The sequence below is a fragment of the Pleurodeles waltl genome, chromosome 2_2, assembly GCF_031143425.1.
Source record: "Pleurodeles waltl isolate 20211129_DDA chromosome 2_2, aPleWal1.hap1.20221129, whole genome shotgun sequence".
NCBI lineage: Eukaryota > Metazoa > Chordata > Amphibia > Caudata > Salamandridae > Pleurodeles > Pleurodeles waltl.
Genome location: NC_090439.1, coordinates 707107849 through 707133722, shown reverse-complemented (window position 1 = coordinate 707133722; position 25874 = coordinate 707107849). Strand labels below are relative to the sequence as shown.

Here is a 25874-nt window from a genome sequence, read left to right as displayed (position 1 = left end):
CTTTTGTGCACCTTTGGGTATTGGGTGTGCCTCAGGTATTCATGAGCTTGTTCGGGAATGGGACGTGAGCATACTAGTTTGCGTTTTGGATTTTCTAAATATCATAAGAACTGGGATGAGGATGGGTTGAGGGCGTAAGATCACAATTACTCTGTTTACCTTTCTTTGACCCAGTACTTAGAGCCTGCTTTCCCTCCCCTTGATCCTCAACCTTGATCTCCTGTGCTTGGCAAAATCTGTTCAGAACGTGAGTGGTGCGTGGTCTTTATGGTCATTCCTGGTCTGAGAGGCCTAGGAGAAGAAATCCGAGGGGAGGGGCTTTTTGTTCCACGTAGATTACCTGGTACCTAGTGGGAAAAGTAGAGGTTTGTTGTAATAAAATTTACTGTTACGTAATTGGCTCATTAGTGTGGCTTTCTTTAACTTAACTTTTCAGTCTCCACGTCTTGGCAAAATTCTCTTGACATCTGTAAAAGCTACACTTGTTAACTGTGTGGTTCATATCTGATATACAAATAAAACGTGATGTGGTTTGAAAGCCTTTTTTAGAATAAATATTATGGTAACTAGTACCTTAACTGCTAGTAGGCACATTTTATTCATAAAATTCACTTAACATTTGCATGTAAAACTAAGGCCATGCAGAGTTTAAGCATAGCATCCTGAGGACCATTTTAGTACATTTTTCAATTGTTTTCAAACGGTGTTATGTGACTTCTAATGAAAAGAGAACCTCAGAGGCAACTGTGGTGGTCAGGGCATAGAGGGGGGACAAGGAGGCAGATACAGTGGATACTAGGACAGAGTCTCCCACCGCCAAGCATTTTTTTTCTGTTAAAAATATTAGTATTATAAACAGAGTATAAATAATATGAGGAATCAATGAAACAAATTACTCAGAGTATATGTGTTGGTTTACGTAGTTTAAAAAAAATTAAAAAAATTATAGCACGCCTATACACTAACCCTATATGCTACATTTTTAATAATTCACTTTAACAAAGGATGATGATATATTATTGCGTATGCTGCAGAATATAATGGTTGTGTTGCCTAAATATTGTAATGCTGAGTTTTGGTATTTTAATAGGGTCTTGTGTAATATTCAGACAGCTGATCACAAGTAAGTAAACATTAGTGGCAAACCTTTTACCTCATGAAAACATCACTAACGGAGCTGCTGAAAGCTGGCATTTCTAGAAACTGTGTCCTGTAAACATTCAGATCTCCTTGTTTGTAGCCATACCTCTAGGATGAGCAACTTGAAGGAGTTGTACTGTTATTGTGTTTTGTCATATTTAGCTGCTTTTCTAATCTAGATGAGTTGTTAGTTTTTCATTTGATTGCTTTTGTCCACGTTCTCCTGAGCAGAAGGGAATTGAAAGATGAAGTATGCAGTTGCATGTTAAACAAAGTCTTGAAATTCCAACATTAAATTGTATTTCTGAGGTGAAACGATTGGTCGGTTTTCTGTCCTTCTGCCTCATAAATGCATATTTCTGACCCTCGCAGCCTGTTTTGCATATGCAAAATGTAATTTGTCATTTTCCTAATTTTTTTCGTTAACCCTGTTTAGGAGATGTTCGTGTGAGAAGTCGGGCAGGCTTTGAGTCAGAGAAAAAAACTTCCCATCCTTATATCGATTTTCGTATTTTGCACTGTAAGTATGTAATAATGTATTAGTGTACATGCAAGGTCAACTAAACACCTGTTGGGTTAATTGGATCTGGTGTGAATATTTTTACTGCGACCTTGTGCGAGTTTGGTTTTATATTGTACTTTTTCCAACCATTTCTTAGCCATTGTGAAAGAAATTCATTTGAGAAACAATGAGCTGCTTGGTTCCAGTCTTTAGTTATACTTCACTTTTACTACCACATACTGACCCTTACCCATTCTTAAAATGTCCAAGCTGCGGTATGGAAAATTTCTCCAAAAGCAGTTACATTTGGTCTTTGTATGTATTTTTTAAAGGCTCACCTCCAGACAGCTTGTTTGCCTCTGCTTTGTTTTTGTGAGGACCTTGCAGCTAAGCACAGCTACTGTGCCATTTCTTTTATGCTCTGGTACATTTAATTTCCTTTTTTTTATTTTTTATTTTTTTAATTATTTACCCAAATCACTGTTGCATCCGAAAATTACCCATTCCTCTCCTGGATGTGGTGTGGGGACCCCATTGCACTGGGAGTTCAAGCAATTTGGCACTCCCCTCCGTCCCCACCACCCCCTTTCCTTTGTTGTCTGATCGGATCAGGTCAGATCAAGAGTAAGCCACTGGTTGCCATTTGCTGTGGTTGTAGGGCCATTAGAGATGGGACATGATGTTCCACCATATATGCAAGGCTTCTGGCCATATCATTATTGTTGAGTAGCATCTTGTGACCCATGATGAAGAGATTTGTGATGGACGAAGGTAGTGTATGAGGCTGGCCTGGTGTGTGGTAGACACCTGTGATGTTGGCACCTTTATACCAGGTCCTGGCAACCCTTATTAGTTAGTGTTGCAGTATCTAGAAAGCCAGAGCTCTCTAGTGGTAGCTGTGGTGAGCAGCCAAGACTTATCTAGGAGTGTGAAGCACTTGCAACACCACAGTAGCCTACACAGTAACTTATCACACATGAAAGGACCCACACATTGTTGCAAAAATAAAGGTATTTTATTACAGGATCACTGAACTAGATTACTATAGGCAATCCCCACTTCCTGGAGGTAAGTACGCACAAAATATACACAGGTAGATACTAGGAAATGGCAAAACAACATTAGAAATAGCAAGAAATACCAAGGGCCCTATGGGGGGTTGGGGGGGGCAAACCGTATACTAAAATAGTGGAATGCAAGAATGGGTCCCCCACCAAAGGATATGGAGAAGTTAGCCAAGGACTGGGAGAGGATGGAATCCCAAGAGGTAAGTATCTAGAAGATTCCTAGCGACCTAGTGACCAGGAGAGCAGAGGAAAGTTACCTGGTCGTTCCAAAGGCTAACATGAGGACTTGGAATTGGAATAATGCAAGAAAAGGACAAGACCGGTGGAACCCAATGGTGAATTCTGGATGACGAGGACCTGTAAAAGAAGGAGTTCAGTCCACGTAGGAGTGTCCATGTGGGGCAGGAGGCAATGCCCACCCTTCTGTGGGTGAAGATCTGGGCTGACAGTAGTAGATGAAGTACAGCTGCGGCATCCTAGAGCTGCAGAGGAGTCCCTGAAGTCACCTAGGAGCTGTCCCTCGACTGTTGCCGGATTGCAGACAGGTCAGTGGTCAGGAGGACCACAAACAAGCAAATGCAACTGGCGCTGTTGGAGATTTGCAGAGTTGATGAGGATCAGCAAGGTCCTGGGGACTCGACTCTTGGAGGGGAGTCCGGGCTGACCCTTTGAAGACAGGCAGCATACCTAAAGAGGAGTCCCATGTCGCTGGAGCAGCAGAGAAGAGACCGCCTTTGCAGAGGTGGAGTGCTGGGGGCCAGGGCTACTTGGAGCCTGAAGATCCCTCGGAGCAGGAGTCAACAAGCCTTGGTTGCTGCAACAGTCAGGGTGCACAGGGATTCTGTCCTGGAGGAAGAGGCAAGGGCTCACATTCCCCCAAGTTGGACAGTATGCAGAGAGGACCCCTCAAAACCACCACCTGTGTTGGAGAATCTTTGCAGGTCCATAGGACAGCAGATCTCAGCAGCTGGATGTTGTTGCCTTAGGTGTCTGCAGATGCAGGGGAGTGACTCCTTCAGGCCAAGTGAGATTCCTTCTTGCTTCTTTGGTGTAGCTGAAGTCTTGCCGACCCCAGAGGATGCACAGCCATGGAAATGTTGCAATTTGCTGACAGGAGCCACAGAAACAATGTTGCAAGGAGAGGTCATCTCAGGGTTGTAGTCTTGTTCGATTCCTGTGGAGTCCAGCAGCGGTTTCGGTGGCAAGTGGTAGAAGAGGTTGTTGCAGAGGAGTCCTGGTGGAGTCTTGAATGCTGAAACTGGGGATCCACTCTCTAAATAGTCCAAAAAGGGGCTTGGTCACTTTGCAAGGTGAGAAGGGGTCACTGACATCTACCTAACCTGACCAGTCAGATGATCCCAGGGGCCTCTGCTCATCTTGATTTCAAGATGGCGGAATCAAGTGGCCACCTGGAGGAGATCTGGGTACCACCCCTGGGGTGGTGATGGACAGAGGAGTGGTCAATCCCCTTTCCTTTGTTCAGTTTTGTACCTGGGCAGGGACCGGGGGGGGTCCTTGATTATACAAGGAGGGCACCAAATGTGCCCTTTAAAGCAAGCCGGTGGCGTGGGCAGGCTACTCCTCCCCAGCCTTGTAACACATATTTCCAAGGGAGAGGAGGTTGCGCTCCTCTCCCACAAGAAATCCTTTGTTCTGCCTTCCCCTGCTTGAGCTGGTCAAGCAGCATAATCGCGCAACCCTGCCTGAGGGGCTGCAGCTGCATGGGCTGCCCGCAGACCCTGGATGACTGGTAGGAGCAATACTGGAGGGGGGGGCTCCTCTAAGGAGCCCCTTGATTGCATGGAATCATGCCACTAATACTAATACTGGCATCAGTATTGAGGTATGATTCAGACATGTTTGATACCAAGCATGACTAGGTTCGGAGTTACCCCTATGTAGCTGGACCATAGCTCGTACATAGCTAAAATGGCTTCCTCCCACTTACGAAGTCCAGGGAATTGGAACTGGAGTTTGTAGGTGCACCACTGCTCTTGCGTGGGTGCCCACACACACAGGGACCTGCACCCTGCCCTTAGGGCTGGAAGGGCTTACCATAGGGGTGACTTACAGTGACCTGGTGTAGTGGCCAGCCTGAGGCCGCAAATGGCAGACCTGCAGACACAGTTTGCATGGGCAACCATTAGTGACCTAATATATGCTACAGCCCATGGGGGGGGGGGATCCCTGGTGTACCAATGCCCTGGATACCTAGGTACCATATACTAGGGACTTACAGGGGTACACCAGTATGCCAATTGTGGGTTGTAAACATTCAGAGGAGAGAGCACATTCATTGGGGTCTTGGTTAACAGGATCCCAGTGAAAACAGTCTAAGCACACTGACAACAGGCAAAAAGTGAGGTAACCATGCCAAAAAGGGACTTTCCTACAGCCAACTCTGAAACTACATCAAACTTTCTCCACATCCTGTCTCTACTCAGGAAGAGAACGTCTGCTTTTAAGTGGCTTAGAAATCTCGAGTGAAAGCAAACTAAGGTTAAATCATTTGTAAAGTACTGGACAGATAGAAAAGATAAAACCAATCATGTTAGTTTTTCTGAAATGTAAAAATGACATAAGGAGTGTTTATTTGCTGGATAAACTAAATACCCTTTGGTATCCTAGCATTACTCAATCTTCACTTAACACAATCTAAAAAAACTTTGTATATTACGTGCAAATGTAATTAACAGTAACTCCATTTCTAAAATGCAGATTAGTGGGCAAACAGCCTGCTTCCTAGACCATGATTAAACAAGAGGAGAACTAACCTTATAAATGCTTATCTAATATTTTTTGTACCAGTTCCAACTAAACCTTTGAAGAGGAGTTTCAAGGCAGTTTACATTTACAGTGAAAAAGCAAAAATGCAAACTGTTGGTAGACAACCGAAATCACTCTTTTGTTCTAATGTATAATTAAAAACATTGCTAGGCTTATAAATGCAATCAGATTAATCCTATCCAGTGATTTGGTAGTTCTTAATACTGGTATCCATATTAATGGAAAACAGTTTTCTTTTTATAAAGAATATGATTATTGTAAGTGGTAGTGCTAACTAAAAGTACATCCTGCACCACCCTCCGGGTGGTTGGGGTGGGGGGGAGGAATTAAGCGTTCAATTATTTTATTTTTTTACCTTAATCCCTTCAAAGTCAAGGTAATTAACTTCGACTCCAGAGACCTAACCAGGCACATGCAGACATACCTTGCATGTTTACCTAGGTAGGTATGGTATCGCACGTTTTAACAGCATATATAGAGGACAGTTCCCCAGAGGCAGAGGGGAAATATCAAACACCTAAACAAGCCTCACAACAAAGTAAACAGTGACTTGTTCCATTCCCTTCCAATCCACACCTCCCCTGTGGGAGAAAGACTGCAAGCGTTCCACACCAATTGGCTAAACATTACCACAGACAACTAGGTATTATCAATTATCCGCAATGGCTATTGCCTAGAATTGATTTGAACTCCACCAAACATTCCACCAAAACCACACAAACTATCCACAGAGCATATCACTCTGTTACAGGAAGAAGTCAAATCTCTATTACTCAAGCAATAGAACTCGTGCCACAAAACCAAGCAGGGACAGGAGTTTACTTACTGTATTTCCTCATTCCCAAAAAGGATGGCACGCTAAGGCCAATATTAGATCTCAGGGCCCTCAATCTTTACATCCTGTCAGAACACTTTCACATGGTAACTCTCCAGAATGTTATCCCACTACTTCAAAAACACAATTTCATGGCAACATTAGACCTCAAAGATGCGTATTTTCATATACCCATCCATCCAGCGCACAGAAAATATCTCAGGTTTGTCATTCAAAGAAAGCACTATCAGTTCAAGGTGTTACCCCTTGAAATAACAGCTCCAAGGGTATCCACAAAGTGCCTAGCGGTAGTTGCAGCCTACCTAAGAAGACAGCATATACATTTCTTTCCATATCTAGACGATTGGCTGCTAAAATCAAACAGTCATACGCAGTGTCAAAATCATGCGCATTATGTAATACAAACCCTGCACAGGCTAGGGTTCTCAAATTACAAAAAGTCACAACTACAGCCTGTGAAAATACAACAGTATTTAGGGGCAGTACTAAATACTAAAAAAAAAAAAAAAGTTTGCAAGTCCAAATACGCAAAGAATACAAGCATTCCAAAATGCAATAGCAAAGATACAGACAGGTCAACAGTACACTGTCAAGTTTGTCATGAAAATGTTAGGAATGATGGCATCATGTATTGCAATTGTTCCACATGCAAGACTAAACATGAGGCCCTTTCAACTGTGCCTGGCACAACAATGGTCACAAGCACAGGGTCAACTTCAAGATCTAGTGTTGATAGACCGTCAAACATAAATGTCCCTTCAGTGGTGGAATTCCACAAATCTAAACAAAAGGCAGCCATTTCAAGACCCTGTGCCTTAGACCATAATTACAACAGATGCATCAATGATTGGCTGGGGAGCTCACCTCAACAATCACAACATCCAAGGACAATGGGGTGCCCAACACAAACAGCTACACATAAATCACTTAGTTGTTAGCTGTCTTCCTAGCACTCAAAGCTTTTCAGCCTCTTCTCATTCACAGGAATGTCCTGATCAAAACAGACATGACCACCATGTATTACCTAAACAAACAGGGAGGGACACATTCATCCCAACTCTCCCTCCTAACTCAAATTTGGAAATGGGCAATACACAACCAAATTCACCTGGTAGCACAATACATTCCAGGGATACACAACCATTTGGCAGATTATCTCAGCAGAAATCTTCAACAAACACATGAGTGGGAGATTCACCCTCAGGTACTTCAAAAATACTTTCAACAATGGGGAACACCAGACATAGATCTGTTCGCCACCAGCGAAAACGCAAAATGCCAAAGCTTTGCATCCAGATACCCACATTCCCTATCCAAAGGCAATGCTCTATGGATCAGTTGGTCAGGGATATTTGCTTACCTCCCCCCCCCCCCCCCCCCCCCCCCTCTCCCACTCATTCCATTTCTAGTCAACAAATTGTGTCAAAACTCACTCAATATGATACTCCTAGTACCAACGTGGGTACGTCAACCGTAGTACACAACACTATTTGACTTGTCAGTAGTACCAAACTCCCAAACAGACAAGACCTGTGAACACAAAACCAAGGGCAGATCAGGCACCCAAATCCCAACACACTCAATCTGGCGATTTGGCTCCTGAGGTCATAGAATTTGGGTATTTACAACTACTATAAGAATGTTTGGAAGTAATTAAGCAAGCAAGAAAACCCACTGCTAGACAGTGCTATACGAACAAATGGGAAAGATTTGTATATTTTTGTCAATCTAAACAAATTGCCCCTCTTACAACATCAGTACAAGATATTGTATGCTATTTGCTTTGTTTACAAAAATCTAATTTAGCATTCTCTTCCATAAAAATACAGCTCACTGCAATTTCCGCATATTTGCAAAATGTACAGCACAGCTCTTTATTTAGAGTTCCTGTTATCAAAGCCTTCACAGAAGGCTTAAAATGCATCATTATACCCAGAACACCTCCAGTTCCTTCGTTGAACTTAAACATAGTGCTTACGCAACTTAAGGGCCCACCATTTGAACCTATGCACTCATGTCAAATACAATTCTTAACATGGAAGGTTGCTTTCCTAGTCGCAATTACATAATTGTGAAGAGTTAGCGAAATTCAAACCTTCACTATTGAGGAACCGTTCATACAAGTACATAAACATAGTCGTACAACGAACTAACCCTAAATTTCTTCCTAAAATGGTATCACCTTTTCATATCAATCAAACAGTAGAACTACCAGTCTTCTTCCCACAGCCAGATTCTGTGCCAGAAAGAGCTCTACATACATTAGACATTAAAAGAGTACTAATGTACTAAATAGATAGAACAAAACCATTCAGAAAAACTAAACTGCTATTTGTAGCTTTTCAAAAACCACATACTGTTAACCCCATTTCAAAATAAGGTTTAGCAAGATGGATAGGAAGATGCATTCAAACATGTTACGTTAAAGCCAAAAGACAACTCTTAGTTACTGCTAAAGCACATTCCACAAGATAGAAAGGTGCTAAAATGGCCTTCTTAGGAAACATGCCAATGGCTGAAATATGTAGGGCAGCTACTTGGTCAACACCACATACATTTACCATACACTATTGTGTAGATGTTTTAGAAGCACAGCAAGCCACAGTAGGTCAAACTGTACTAAGAACATTATTTCAAACAACTTTAACTTCTACAGGCTAACCACCGCTTTTATGGGGGGGGGACTAACTGCTTTGTAGTCTATGCACAGCATGTGTATCTGCAGCTCCACATGCTATTAAACAGAAAATGTCACTTACCCAGTGTACATCTGTTCGTGGCATGTTCTGCTGCAGTTTCCCAATGCACCCTCCAACCTCCCCGGTAGCCTGTAGTCGTTTAAGTTAACAACACTTGTACATATGTAGATAGATATATATATGTTCAATGGCATGTGTAGCTGCAGATACACATGCTGTGCACGGTTCCTGCCATCTATTGTTGGGCTCAGAGTGTTACAAGTTGTTTTTCTTCTAGCAAGTCTTTTCGAGTCACGGGACCGAGTGACTCCTCCCTTTCGGCTCCATTGCGCATGGGCATCAACTCCATCTTAGATTGTTTTCTTTCCGCCATCGGGTTCGGACGTGTTCCTCTTCTCTCCGTAATTCGAATTGGGAAAATTTAGAAAAACATTGTAATCCGTTGGTATTGTTGCGTTCGGGACCGGTTTAGTATAGATAAATCGGCACCGACGACACAACCGCTTCGGCGGCCCTTCGGGGCTTCCGCACTCAGCCGAGGCCTGGTCGGCCCGACCACACCTGTCGTCGAAGACTCATGGACTGGACCCCCTTCCGTTTCTGTCAGACTTGTCACGCCAAGTATCCTTGTACAGACCAGCATCTGGCCTGTAATCTGGGTTTGTCTCCAGAACACAGAGAGGATACTTGTGAGGTCTGCAAGGCTTTTCGATCCAAGAAGACCTTAAGAGATCGACAAGCAAGGCATTTGCAGATGGCATCGAAGTCTACACAACACCTCGCCGTCGAGGAAGAAGAGATGGCTATTTCGATCGGGGTTAGGAATCGGATGACTCCGACGGAGACCGGCCACCGACGGCAGGACAAAAAGTGAGTACACCTGCCCCGACAAGATTACTTCTAGCGCTGGGGGACACCAGACATAGATCTGTTTGCAACAAAGCAAAACGCAAAATGCCAAAACTTCGCATCCAGGTACCCACGCCCTCAGTCCAAGGGCAATGCTCTTTTGATTAGTTGGTCAGGGATATTTGCTTACGCTTTTCCCCCTCTCCCACTCATTCCTTTCCTGGTCAACAAACTGAGTCAAAACAAATTCAAACTAATACTCATAGCACCAACGTGGGCTCGCCAACCGTGGTACACCACACTGTTGAACTTCTCAGTAGTACCTCACATCAAACTCCCAAACAGACCAGATCTGTCAACACAACACAAACAACAGATCAGACACCCCAATCCAGCATCGCTTTACCTAGCAATCTGGCTCCTGAAGTCTTAGAATTTGGCTATCTAAACCTTTCAAATGAGTGTACGGAAGTCATTAAACAGGCATGAAAACCGACAACAAGGCATTGTTATGCTAATAAATGGAAAAGGTTTGTTTTCTACTGCCAAGCAAACCAAATAACACCTCTAGAGGCCTCCATACAAAACAACGTGAGTTACTTACTACACCTACAAAAAGCAAATCTCGCTTTTTCTTCCATAAAAATTCATCTCACCGCAATCTCTGCTTACCTGCAGATTAAACATACAAAGTCACTTTTTGGAACCCCAATTCTTAAAGCCTTTATGGAAGGACTAAAAAGTATCACACCTCCAAGAATCCCACCAGTACCCTTGTGGAATCTTAATATTGTACTTACACGACTCATGGGCCCACCTTTTGAACCCATGCATTCTTGCCAAATCCAATTCTTAACTTGGAAGGTAGCTTTTCTAATAGCCAAAACTTCAATACAAAGAGTTAGCGAAATACAGGCATTTACTATACAAGAACCCTTTATACAAATACACAAACATAAAGTGGTTCTCCGTAATAATCCAAAATTTGTACCAAAAGTCATTTCACCATTTTCATCTAAACCAAACAGTAGAGCTCCCAGTCGTCTTCCCACAACCAGACTCAGTAGCAGAAAGAGCACTGCATACATTAGACATTAAAAGAGCACTAATGTATTACATTGACAGAACAAAATCATTTCGTAAATATAAGCAATTGTTCGTTGCTTTACAAAAACCCCATGCTGGTAACCCTATATACTAACAGGGCATAGCCAGATGGATAGTCAAATGTATTCAGACCTGTTACTCAAAGCTAAAAGGGAATTACCCATTACACCAAGGGCACACTCCACTAGAAAGAAAGGAGCAACAATGGCCTTTTTAGGTAATATACCAATAACAGAGATTTGTAAAGCAGCCACTTGATCTACACCTCATACCTTTACTAAACATTACTGTGTAGATGTGTTAGCAACACAACAAGCCACAGTAGGACAGGCTGTATTAAAAAAAAAAAATTCAAACAACTTCAACTCTTACAGGCTAACCACCGCTTTCAGGAGGATTACTGCTTTGTAGTCTATGCACAGCATGTGTTTCTGCAGCTACACATGCCATCGTACGGAAAATGTCACTTACCCAGTGTACATCTGTTCGTGGCATGTTGTGCTGCATATTCACATGCGCCCTCCTACCACCCGGGAGCATGTAGTCGTTTAAGTTGCATTTAAATTGTATATATGTAAATAAATATTACTTTACTACAAACTATGTACATACATGTCTATTCCATTACATGGACATCTTTAGTATCCTCATTCTACCACTCCTACCTCACCCTATGCCGGGAAAACAATCTAAGATGGACTCGATGCCCATGCGCAATGGAGCCGAAAGGGACGAGCCACTCAGTCCTGTGACTCGAAAAGACTTCTTCGAAGAAAAACAACTTGTAACACTCCGAGCCCAACACTAGATGGCAGGATAATGCACAGCATGTGAATCTGCAGCGTCTCATGCCACGAACAGATGTACACTGGGTAAGTGACATTTTCCATATATAGCTTCAGAGAACTGTTTTTTTAAATAATAAAATATGCCTTAAGGTTTTCTGGAGTGCGGTAAACCTTTACTTTGGCGGACAGAGAGCGCACTCTCAACAGGTTGCAGTTTATTTTGGAAAGCAGCAAAGCCAGTCACATTCAAAGAATTCTTTACACATTATCCAGGCCTTATGAGTTTCAGACATCTCGTCCTTGGTCACAGGCCAAATGCTTGGATTGAGCAAATGATTGCATATATGTGTTCGATGGCATGTGTCTGCAGATACACATGCTTTACACAAGTCTGCCATCTAGTGTTGGGCTCGCGTGTTACAAGTTGTTTTTCTTCTGAGAAGGTTTTCGAGTCACAAGATCGCGTGACTCCTTCTCTCGGTTATAGTATGCATGGGCATCAAGTCATTTGTTAGATTGTTTTCTTTCTGCTGTCAGGTTCGGACTTGTTTCCTCTCGTTCCGGGACTTTTCGGTTTGGTATACTATAAACATTCTATAAAACGTCAGTATAGTTTTAAATCTAGTTTTCTTACATTCGGTAACCGATCCAATCATAATCATCTGATTTGGGTTGACGCCCTTAGGGGCAACCGTGCCCTTTCAGGGCCTTCTTCAATACATTACCTGATTGAATAATGTAAGCTCATGGAACGTACTCCGTTTCATTTCTGTCCTTGGTGTCCTTTACACCGATTAACATTTGGTATGCAATCTCGGTCTCCTGAACACAGAAAAGAAACGTGTAAAGCTTGCCTGTCGTTTTGATCCAAAAAGACTCGTCGGGATCGGAGAGCATGTTGGATTGAGATAACGTCAAAGTCAGTAGAACACGCGCAAGAAGAGCAACGTGTAGTAGTTTTCATAGAAGATTCAGATTTCGATTGAGGCTCAGATGGGGACATCAAAGATGCGCAGTACGCGAGTACAGTAGGCCACTCGCACCAAATAAAGCCAATAAAAAAAGACTCCTACATCAGTCTCCGTTCTTCCACTGCCTCCCGGCCATGGTCGGACCCAAAAAATAGCTTTGGAAGACCAACCCTCTCAGGTTCAGCACCGAAGCAGAAGACCAAACAGGCTGCCGCACCTCTTTCAATACAGAGTTGAAAATTGGCTACCACTTTCGGTGCCGACTATTTCGGTGCCGGTCAAGCATTCCACCAAATTTTTGGAATTCGCAGATACTGGTGGTAAACGTTCTTCAATTACTGAGGAGTCTTTAGAGAGTCAACCCATTTTACAGATTATGGATGCCAAGCAAAGAAGGATCCATATACACAAGGAGGCAGGAAGGATTATAGCATCTTCTTCTCCAGCAACCAAAAGAAAATTTACTTTTCAGGAGACTTTAGATCTTAGATCGCCACCACCAACTTGACTCAGTAAACAAAAGGAGAAGCAAAAGACAATGCATCCGCAGTCTTCACCACCTCACTCTCCTTATCTTCCTATTTCACCATCGTCACCCTCACCCACACATTCAGCACAGTTTTCACCACAGGCCTCACCTATATCACCACATGAGGATGAATTCCCTGATCCTCAATATGAGGTAGGTCCATGGGATCTATATGATACAGATCCTATTTTACCTAAAGATCTGCAGTTGTATCCAGCAAGACCATCTCCTCCTGAGGACACAGCTGCCTATAATCCGGTCATAGCCAGGGCAGCAGCATATCATAATGTGCAGTTACATACTGACCCTATAAAGGATGATTTCTTGTCCAACACATTAACATCTACTCATAAGGAGTATGTGTCTCCCTATGCTTCCAGGCATGTTTAGACATGCTTAAGATATATTTAACCCCTTCGCTGCCAGGCCTTTTCCCCTCCTGTGCCAAGCCTTTTTTTGGCTATTTGAGGCAGCTGCGCTTAGGCCCTCATAACTTTTTGTTCACATAAGCTACCCAAGCCAAATTTGCGTCCTTTTTTTCCCCAGCATCCTAGGGATTCTAGAGGTACCCAGGCTTTGTGGGTTCCCCTGAAGGACACCAAGAAATTAACCAAAATACAGTGGAAATTGTGGGTTTTTTAAAATGGGGAAAAAGGGCTGCAGAAGAAGGCTTGTGTTTTTTTTCCCTGAAAATGACAACAAACGGTTTGCGATGGTAAAATTACCATCTTCCGATCTATCTGGAACAGGCAGACTTGAATTAGAAAACCCAATTTTTCAACACAGTTTTACATTTTACTGGGACATACCCCATTTTTACTATTTTTTTGTGCTTTCAGCCTCCTTCCAGTTAGTGACCGAAATGGGTGAGAAACCAATGCTGGATCCCGGAAAGCTAAACATTTCTGAAAAGTAGACACAATTCTGAATTCAGCAAGGGATCATTTGTGTAGATCCTACAAGTGTTTCCTACAGAAAATAACAGCTGAAATAAAATAATATTGAAATTGAGGTTAAAAAACAGCCATTTTTCTCCACGTTTTACTTTGTAACTTTTTCCTGCGATGTCAGATTTTTTTTAAAGCAATATACCGTTACGTCTGCTGGACTCCTCTGGTTGCGGGGATATATAGGGCTTGTAGGTTCATCAAGAACCCTAGGTACCCAGAGCCAATAAATGAGCTGCACCTTGCAATGGGTTTTCATTCTATACCGGGCATACAGCAGTTCATTTGCTGAAGTGTAAAGGGTGAAAAATAGTTATAAAGAAAGCCTTTGTAATTCCAAAATGGCCACAAGATAAGGTGTTGAAAAGCAGTGTTTTTTTGCACATCTCTGAATTCCGGGGTGCCCATACTAGCATGTAAATTACAGGGCATTTCTCAAATAGATTTTTTTTACCTACTGTCTTACATTTGGAAGGAAAAAATGTAGAGCAAGACAAGGGGCAATAACACTTGTTTTGCTATTCTGTTTTCCCCCAAGTCTCCCGATAAAAACAGTACCTCACTTGTGTGTGTAGGCCTAGCGCCTGCGACAGGAAACACAAAATGGACACATCACATTCGTATTTGGTCCTGGGCTCAGCAGCCATCTAGGGAAACCTACCAAACCCAGACATTTCTGAAAACTAGACACCCGAGGGAGTCCAGGGAGGTGTGACTTGCGTGTATCCCCCAATGTTTTCTTACCCAGAATCCTCAGCAAACCTCAAATTTAGCTAAAACACATTTTCCCACATTTCTGTGTGGGATCACTGCACTGGGACAAATTTCATACCACCCAACATTCCCCTCAGTTTCCCGGTAAAAATGTTACCTCACTTGTGTAGGTGGTCCAAGTGCTTGTGACATTGAAGAGCCAAAAACATGTATATAAGGGGGAACCAAAGCAAGTCAAAAGAGGCAGTTTGAAAAAAACATCTTAAGGCTGACAAGTGCAGCAGAATTTTTATCGGTATAGATGAGACAATGTTGGGTGGTAGGAATTTTGTGAATTTCCTGCAGATTCCGTAAGGTTCCATCATAAAAACTTGGGGAAAATGTATGATTTCCAACAAAGTTGGAGGTTTGCAGGGCATTGTGGGAAAGAAAATGGTGTGGGTGCATGTGAAACACACCACCCTGGAATCGCCCAAATGTTTAGCTTTCAGATGTGTCTAGGTCTTGTGGATTTTTCTACATGGCAACTCCATAAAATGCAGCCCTAACCATTCCAAGCGGGACAAATTTGAGAGTTAGCCAAGCTCTCATGGCCTAACCGTAAAACCAAAACCCCAAATAATGAAATGTCTTCTTGCTTGCTGTGGAATAAGATGTTTTAGATTGTGGGGGAGAGCTGAATGACTGTTATTCCCTTCAGTTGGGGTAGGGGAATAACCAGGCCCATACTGGTTGGTATCCACCACCCCACTTTTTTTTCCTTATTAATTCTCTGGCATCTAGTAGACTTTCTGCCCCCCGGTAATTTTGGCCCCATGTATTTGGGGTGGGGGTATGCCCATACCCCCACCCTCTTATTTTTGAAAAAAGAAAAACTTCCCTGGTCTCTGGTGGGCTTTCTGTTCCCCGTTGGGGGCAGATGGGCCTTCCAAAAATAGGCCAGTCTGCCCCCAAGGGGAGCAGATATGACCAACAGTAATGTGCCCCCATGGGGAGCGACCCTTACCCAATGGGCTGCCCCCCTAAAGAAAATACACACTGACCAATCCCTGGGGCCTAAGTGGTTTAGTAGAAATACGCCGATCTTGCCCAGAGGGCAGCAGAAATGGCCCAAAATAAATTTGCCCCCCCAGGGGAGTGACCCTTGTCTAAGGGGTCGCTCTCCACCTCTAAAAAACAAAAAAAAAAAAAAAAAAAGGTCCCCGGCGCATAGAGGTTTCTTCCCTTAATAACAATAGGCTGATCTGCCCCGGGGGGTAGCAGAAATGGCCTAAAATAATTTTAAAAAAATCCCTGGTGCCTAGTGGTTTCTGCCCCCTTTGGGGTCAGATTGGCCTAACAAAAATCGGCTGATCTGCCCTCAAGCCCCCCTCCCCCCCCCCCCCCCCCCCCTTGGGAAGCGACCCTTGCCTAAGGGGTCACTTCCCTTCCGTGAATTCGCCATAAAAAATAAACTCTCTGGTGTCTAGTGGTTTCTGCACCCCTTGGGGGCAGACCGGCCTCATAAAAATAGGGCAGAAATGGGGGCAGAAATTACCTAAATATAATTTGCCCCTTACAGGAGCGACCCTTGCCTAAGGGGTTGCTCCTCAACTAAAAAAAAACAAAACAAAAAAATGATCCCTGGTGTCTAGTGGTTTCTGCCCTCCCTGGGGGCATAAAAGGCCTTGAAAAATTTTGCACCTCTGGGGAGCGACCCTTGCCCACAGGGTCGCTCCCCTCGTGCCAATTTTTCAATTACAAACAAAAATCCCTGGTGTCTAGTGGGCATTTCAGAAGCCGGAACGCTTTACGATCTGGCTTCTGAAATGCTCAGAGACTTCAAAGGGAAGGAAATTCCTTTCCTTCCCTTTGAAGCCTCTCAGGCCCCCATCACATGATTGGAAGAGAAATGCAAAGCATTTCTCTTCCGATCGCGCTGGAAGGGAAGTGGCCTCTGATAAGGTCAGCATGGGAATGAGTGCTGACGTAATCAGACGTCACTGGGGGAGGTCGGGGTAGAAGGGGAAGGGCTTCCCCTTCCATCCATGCCGAGGACATAATGGTTACGTCCTTGGCACATGAGCACTGTGGCGTTGGACATAACCATTACGTCCACTGCACAGAAGGGGTTAAAGAACAAGTAAAAGCAACAATTATATCAAAAGGGTAGACAAAAAATATAAACCAGCACTGTCTGACCCAGTTTTTATTACAGGACAATTATCACCTGACTCTATAGTAGTTAGTGCAGCAAGGAAAAGAGCTAATAGTCAGTCTACAGGAAATGCCCCTTCTCCAGATAGAGAGTCACAGGTTTGATGCAATGGGTAAGAGGGTAGCCACACAGGCTGCAAATCATTGAAGGATTACAAACGCTCAGGCACACCTTGCATAATATCACAGGGCATATTGGGATCAAATGAAAGATTTATTGCAATATCTTCCACCAGCGCCCAAAAAAGAGGGCAACAGAGTCACAGAAGGGCAGGCTGTTTTGAATAATGCTATTAGATGTGCTACTGATGTAGCTGTTACAGCTGCAAGAGCCATTAACACCAGCATAATCATTAGAAGACATGCATTGCTAAGGGCATCTAGATTTAAACCGGAAATTCAACAAACAGTTCTTAACATGCCCTTTGACAAACAACATCTATTTGGCCCAGAAGTGGATATCACAATAGATAAACTGAAAAAATGATTCAGAAACTGCAAAACCCATGGGTGCTTTATATCCACACCTACAAGAGGTAATTTTTGGAGGCCACAGTTTAGGGGTGGTTTCAAAACAACAACCACAGAACCATCCACCTCACAACTCAAACAAGCTTCTTTAATATGGGCTCAGTCAGACGGTCATATAAAAGGATATTGGTATGGAGGAAGGGCTAAAGCCAACCACTTCCGAGGTTCCTCTACATCAACAAAGCAGTGACTTATTAACCATCCCCACAGACCATACATCTCTTGCGGGAGGAAGACTGGTGAGTTCTACTCCCAATTGCAAAACATCACCACAGATCAATGGGTTCCATCAATTATCCTACATGGTTATTGCCTAGAACTCATCTCTATTTCACCAAACATTCCCCCTCGTGCACACAGAATAACTCGGGAACATGTTACTCTATTAAAACAAGAAGTTCAATCAATACTCATCAAAGGAGCCATAGAGATAGTACCTATATCCCAACAAGGATCAGAAATATATACTCACTATCCTTCCATATACCAAAGAAAGACAGTACTCTCAGAATGTATAGATTGAGGGGCCTGAAATCTAAAATCAGTGTTATCAGAGCACTTTCACATGATCACTCTACAAGATGTCATACCCCTTACAAAAACAGGACTACATGGCAACATTAGATCTCAAAGATGCTTACTTTCACATTCCAGTACATCAGCACATCAAAATATCTAAGATTAGTAATAGCAGGAAAGCATTACCAGTTCAGAGTACTACTCTTCACAGTAACCAGGGCACCAAGGGTATTTACCAAATGTCTAGCAGTGGATGCAGCATTCCTCAGAAGACAACACACAAATGTCTTTCTGTATGGGGATGACTGGCGCATATAAGCCAGTACAATTCAAACTGTCAATAGCACACACAGTATACAGTGGACACCCTACACAACCAAGGATATATAATCAATTATCAAAAATCACACTTGCAGCCAGCACAAATACAACAGTATATGGGAGCAATTAAACACTCAATCAGCATTAGCATACCCAAACCCAGTGAGAATACAAGATTTTCACCATCTCACAACTCAACTGCAATAAAACCATACTTCACTTTGGAAGTTGATCATGAAATTGTTGGTTATGATGGCATCATGCATAGCAATAGTACCCAATGCACGTCTAAACATGAGACCACTACAGCAGTGTCTCTCGCAACAATGGTCTCGGGCACAGGGTCATATTCTGCAGTGGTGGAATAACACCAACTTATTAAAAGGTCAGCCCTTTCTGGACCCTGTGTCACAGACCATAATCACAACAGATGCACCAATGTTGAGTTGTGGAGCCCATCTTAACAACCTTACTGTACAAGGAGAATGGGACTGAATTCAACACACTTATCACAGGGATGGAAGGGGAAGCCCTTCCCCTTCCACCCCAAACCCCCACCCCCCCACGACCTCCCCCCAGTGACATCTGATGAGTTCAGTGCGATCGGAAGTTCAGCTTACAGCGCGATCGGAAGAGAAATGCAAACCCATCTACCTTGCACACTGGAAATACCCAAGGTTTGTGGTGGCAAGAAGACATTATCAATTCAGAGTCCTGCATTTTGGAGTCATGACTGCTCCTGGAGTATTTACAAAGTGCCTAGTTGTAGTCGCGGCACATCTCCGTAGACAAAAGATTTATGTGTTTCCTTACCTAGACGGCTGGCTCATCAAAGCCAGCACACTACAGCAGTGTCAATCAGACACTCAAACCACAGTAAACCTCACAATTTAGGGTTCACAATCAACTTTCTCAAATCCCATCTAAAACTTCTTCAGATTCAGCCATATCTGCGAGCCATTTTCAATGCACAGTTGGGGTTAGCATATTCCTAACCGATTACGCATTCACAATTTTCAGCTGATCCTTCCCGAATTTCAGGAAGAACACACCTACACAGTCAAGACTGTCGTGTGTCTCTAAGGGATGATGGCATCCTTTATTGCATTGTCATTTATACTAGACTCCACATGCGTCCCTTACAGCAGTGTCTGTCTTGTCAGTGGTCTGTCACAGGGTCACCTTCAGGATCTAGTGTTCTTAGAGCGCCATACTCACGGCTCTCTGCAGTGGTGGAACACCACTAACCTATTGAAAGGTCGCCCTTTTCGTGACCCAGTGCCTCAGCTCATTCTGATCACGAACGCATCCCTGACGAGTTGGGGTGTGCATCTTCAGGACCTCACGGTCTCTGGGATATCAATTACAAAACCAAGCACATTAACTTTCTGGAGCTTCAGGCAGTCATTTTAGCCCTGAAAGCTTTTTTTCCTCACTTGTCACACAAAGTTGTACTAGTCTTGATGGAAAACATGACCGCTATGAATTATCTACAAAAACAAGGGGGGTGGGCACGGTCATCCCAGTTGATAACTCGCTCGGACAATATGAAAGTGAGCTCTTCATCACCGCATTCACTTAGTGACAGAGTATCTCCCGGGAACGGACAGCACCTTTGCAGACCTGCTCAGCAGGATGCATCAACAAGTCCTCGAATGGGAACTCTACCCACAAGTCCTTCAAAAAGACTTCCAAAAGTGGGGAACTCCTCAAACAGACCTTTTTGCCACAGCAGAAAACACAAAATGCCCAAGCTTCGCATCCAGGTACCCTCACTCTCTCTCCAAGGAAAATTATTTATATATGAACTGGTCAGGGATATTTGCTTAAGCTTTTCCACCTCTCTCATCCCATTCCTGGTTCTGAAGAAGAAACACACGTCCCTCACGGACCTTGTAGCTCTCACTGCAGCATGACGACCATGGTTCACTACACTTCTGAACCTCTCGCTGGTCCCCCACGAGAAGCTCCCCAACAGTACGTCTGTCACAGGAACAGGGACAGATCAGACATCCAGACCTCAAGTCACTTAACCTTGTGATATGGCTCCTGAAGTCATAGAATTTGGTTATTTAGTTACCTTCCGAGTTTATGAACATTCTTAAGGAATTTCGTAGACCTACAAATAAAGCATGTTATGCTGCAAAATCGTAACTTTTTATTTGGTACTGTCAAACCAGACACATTAACCCCATCAAGGCTTCAGGAAAATAAATTGTTTGCTATTTGCATCACATGCAGTAAGCAAACTTGGATTTCTCTTCTATTTGTCTACATCTTGCAGCCATAGCTTCATATTTAGAAAAAGGACAACAAACTTCCCTGTTCATAATCCTAGTCATTAAGACCTTCATGGACGGCCTTAAGTCATTCCACCCAGAATACCCCTAGCACTATTCAGAAATCTTAATCTTGTGCTCATTAAGCTCACGGAACCTCCTTTTGAGCCACTTTGTTCATACCCTATTCAGTTCCTTTCCTGGAAAGTGACATTCTTTGTAGCAATTACATCACTCAAACGTGCTAGTGAGCTCCAGGCCTTAACGTTAGAAGAACCTTTCTTGCATGTACACAAAGACAGAGTGGTTCTTTATACAAACCCAAGGTTCTTACCCAATGTGATTCCTCAATTCCATATCAGTCAAACCATTGAGTTACCAGTTTTCTTCCCACAGCTTGACTCGGTTGCAGAAAGAACCCTCCACACTTCAGGTGTCAGACAGGCGCTAATTTACTACACTGACAGGACGAAACACTTCAGGGAAACTAAACAGCTCTTTTCAGCTTTCTCTGTTCTTCATAAGGGTAACCCAATATCTGAAAAAGACATAGCCAGATGGATAGTGAAATGCATACAAACTTGTTATGCTAAAGCAACAAGACAGTTACCAGTAACTCCTAGAGCACATTCTACTAGAAAAAAGGAGCCACCATGGCTTTCTTAGGGAACATTCCTTTAGCTGACATTTGCAAAGCAACTACTTGGTCCACTCCACATAAATTCACAAAGCATTATTGTGTAGATGTTAAAGCACGTCAGCAAGCCAATGTAGAGCACGCTGTTCTAAGAACACCTTTTCAAACAACTAACTTCACAGGCTAGCCTTCTTTCATAGAGGAACTGCTTTACAGTCTATACAGCCTCACATGCCATTGAAAGGAAAATGTTACTTACCCAATAGACAGCTGTTTGAGGCATGTAGTGCTGTAAATTCACATGCTCCCTCCCTCCTCCACGGATGCCTGTGTCTGTTCCAGGTACCTTATATTTGTACATGGGGAGTTTTCTCCTCTAGAGCTAAGGGCAATGCCCCTTTGAAATTCCTGCACATAAACATTCAAAAAAATAATAAATAGATCCATTTATTTAGAGATACAATTGTATCTATAAATTAATCAATATATTTAACTCTGGGCTGTTTATTCTCAGTCTGCCTGCCCCGCCTCATTTTAAAGTAGGAGATGGAAGCCAGACAGTAAATCGACTTCTCGGCACTATGGCGCAGGGCTTAGCTTTCAAAAGCCATCCCTTTCCGTTGTGGAATACAGTGGTATCCACAATAGACCAGTGACTCCTTTAGTGTTGTGGTTTTGGGCGCTGGAGTCTTCATCCCTGCGTTAGGGCAGACATCTGTCATTCACTGGCATCGATCCCACCCTGTTCCATTAATCATGCATTAGGAGTGAATCCAAGCACGTCTGGTTAGGTGCCTTGTCCTCTGTAATGGTAAGTGTTATAATGCTAATATTGGATTATTTATATTGTGCTGAGACCCGTTGTCACCTTAACCTCCCCCAATTTGACAGCCCAGGTCCTGGCTGCAGATCGCTGGCGCCTTCAGAAGTGGAGCTGCTGTATTTGTTTCCTCTTCTAAATTGTTCCAAAAGACAGGCAGGGTTCTGTTTTCCCTTGCAAAGTTTATCCACATATCAGAGTCATGCTCAAAGTGAGAAATATATGCTTACAGGAAATACAGTTATCTGCTGTAGGCGTTCCAGCTGGCCCTTTTTGTTTCTCATTTATCTGAAACAGATAACCATTGACAAAGCCAGTAGGATTTACAGGTTTTAGGTGTATGTCAGTTGTGTTATATTTTTGGATGCAATATCTCAGAGAGAAACCAAAATACAGTTCGGGTGGCACACTAAGGGAATCACAGAAATGTATTTTACATGTCCCTTTTAGAGAGCCGCCACGTTTTTCATCCCACTTAGACATGTCTGCACATATTTCTGTATGACTGATTGCAGCCAGCAGCTGTATGTGCTTCCCAATGCCTCGTTAGAACATTTTCTACCAAAGTTAATGCTGCATGCAGTGCAAGACACTGTGCAAGCACACACTTTAAAGGACCTGAGGTTGTCACATTGTACAACTTGCACATTAAAATAACTGTTGAACTTATTATTGCAGTAAGATATGGGGCAGTTTTTAATGTGTTTATTATTTCAAGGCTATACATTCACACTGCTTTATAAACCATGGTTTCTCACAACATTTGCTTTCAAATGCACCATTTGTCCATTTAAAAAAAAATATATATAATCTTGGGAGGAAGCCCCACCCTGGAGCCCACGTTTGTCAATTAGGCTTCCTTGCTTCACTCGATAAATAATTCATACCCAACTTTTACGCCCTACCACTTTTAAATGTCACCAGCCACCACTGTTTGTGCATACATTTGCATGGAAATTTCTATCACTATACTTTGTTTATACCCTCTCTCTCTCCCGCATGTGGAAAAACAATCTAACAAAGGACTCTATACCCATCCGCAGTGTCACAGAGAACAAGTCACCACTAGATCTTGTGACTCAGAAATGTTTTTTCGAAGAAAAACAACTTGTAACACTCCAAACCCACCACTAGGTGGCAGGAGATGTGCAGAGCATGTGAATCTACAGCACTTCATGCCACAAACTGATGTCTACTGAGTAAGTAACATTTTGCTTTGTGCACCCGGAAAACCTAGCCTAGCTGGCTGATTATATTACCTTTGCTTTATGCTTTTTGGATTAAAACAATGCTTCTTCCAATTTCCCAGATGAATCTAAGTACTCGGGTGTAGTTTTGCTTCACCCTGGTCTTCATGTACAACTTCATCTCACCCACCTGGTGGTCCTTCAGGCTGTGGGGTCTGCAATTCTGTTGCCTTCCAGGGAGAGAGTGGTTCATTATTCAGACCCATTCTTGAAAATATATTTGCTGTTCTCCAGCCCTCTCACCCTGCTTGCAGAGTGCTATGCTGTGTTTTTGCACCTTGTTGAAATCACATTCCCCAGTAGATACTTGTTCCCAACCCTAAAGGAAATTCTTTATTTGCTGGTCTGTCAATAATAACCCGACAGGGAATTGTTCCTAACGACCTGGCCAAAAATGTCATCCTGCATTCAGATTCTCTGCTACCTGAGCTATGCTTGCCTAAATGAAAAATATGCCTACTCAACGGGACCTGACAGGACCAAAAGAAGCTGGATGGGAGGTTTTCTGTTGATGTTTGCAGACACTGCCTGCATGCCTTTTTTGAGTACAAAATAGACAGCACATGCTGCACTTCGCCTCTCCCTCCTAAAGGTACTCCTCTGAGGCCACAACAAAGAGCCTTTGAGGGACAATACGTAGAGCCTCCTCTGCAGCACTGCCTCTGCTAGTTGAACAGTCACAACAATCTATTGTAACCATGCCCATGATTCCACACAGATAAATATAAAAATAAGTGCTCTTCCACACATCCACAAATATTGGTGTACAAAACCTGTAATTTATTTTCTAAAACATTCACAAATAGGGAAAGGAACGTTGCAGAATTAATTAATCATTTACTTGGGAGGAGGAGGAGAATTGAAAGAAAACAGGGCTTATTTTTAAGGACCTTCCTGAATTGTGATCAGACACTTTTGATACTGTGTTGCAGTGTCTAATTTTCATGGCTGTATGGGAAATGTAGTTTGTGTTTTTCTGTTTAATGCTGAAAGGAATAGTGAAAAAAGATGGGCATAATCTTTTTTCATTACCGACACAGAATTTGGTGTCAATGGATAATACTATCAAAATGTAAGTACTCAGCGTTTGGTTCCATTAGTGTGGCAGTGTAAATTCATGTATTACCTAATATAACTATTCTTTGCACACTTGTTTGCTTAGTATATGTTCAAGTGTATTAATGTATTGATTTGTAATGCTTTAAGAAACACGTGATCTCTTTGAATTTTGTATATAATGAAAGTAGACAACTCTGAGTGGGATTCACAAGAGGATAAAAGTCAAAAGCTTGAAACCTGCCAAATTGCATCCCTACCTGCTCCTGTTGACGGTGGTCTACGTTGCCAAACTCCGCATGCTGGGGGAAATAACAGAAATGTTGAACCATCTGAAGCAGATTCAAGTCTTCATATCTTGTCAAGCTCTACTAGTGAGTACTGTACATCATTTGTTTTCATGTTCCGATGAAATGCTTTTTATAATGCTCATTTTCTTTTTTCCTGTTACCCTTCATGTTTGGATTTTGTTCTGTACCTGAGCCAAACATTAGTCTACACTAAATATTTGAGTTTGTTTGCTCTCTCTCAAATTAAGTTTGTGGAAGGCTGTTCCTTGCTTGTCACACTTTCTGCTTATGAAAGTTAGACTTGCTGATTTGCAGTTATTGCAGTGATGTAGATTTTCATCTAACTTTCCAGAGGTTCCTCCTCTGACACTTCCACTTTAAATTTGAAAAACTCATTATAGTCACCCAGTTTGAAAACATATCATATATCTCAAATTATGGAAGCTACTCCTGAACTGCAAACGAACAGTTTGAGGAAGAAACTAATCAGCAGAGATTAAACAAGGTAGATGCCAGTATACATAATTGCTTGAGGCCATTGGTGGTAAAGATGTTTCTGGAAATAGATCCTTTATTTCCAGTTTTGAGCTATATCTAAGTGTTTGTATGAAATAATTGAACATCCTTCAGTAGATGTGGAGTGATGTTCAATTTGTAAATTTTATCCCAGTGCAAGTTTTGCAACACTTCACCAAAGGCAACTCTAAGCTCAAGGAAAGATATGAAAAGTGAAGATTTTGAGAGTGTTGCATTTGTGATTAAAATTGAGATGGTAAGGATATTGAGGTCTGTAGCAATTCCTGGGCGGCAACCCATTTGTGAGAAAGGGATCTGGTCATACTCAACACTAGTGTTGTGTAAACTGCAATTTGCAAAATATTTGGCTTCATTTCAAGAGAGCATAAACTATTGATAATGTAGTGGACAGCAGTGTAAGCCACATGGACCCTGAGCACTGTCTAGCCAATGTTTTTTGATGGTGGAAATTGTTACGTTGTTGCCTGTCCCTTTCAACACTTTGGATAGAAGGTTCTATCTTGGAA

At 42.7% G+C, this 25874-nt stretch overlaps 1 protein-coding gene across 2 annotated transcripts in view; it reads left to right on the top strand.

Moving 5' to 3' along the window:
- The window catches only part of PDE7A (phosphodiesterase 7A), a 652296-nt gene that overhangs the window by 176751 nt on the left and 449671 nt on the right, over positions 1 to 25874 (top strand). Inside the window, exons 3-4 of one of the 2 annotated variants that reach the window (XM_069220260.1) lie at positions 1577 to 1660; positions 24730 to 24915. In XM_069220260.1, the coding sequence (XP_069076361.1) occupies positions 1577 to 1660; positions 24730 to 24915 (270 nt within the window). The remainder of the gene's footprint in view (positions 1 to 1576; positions 1661 to 24729; positions 24916 to 25874) is intronic. The other variant, XM_069220261.1, reaches the window with a different exon arrangement.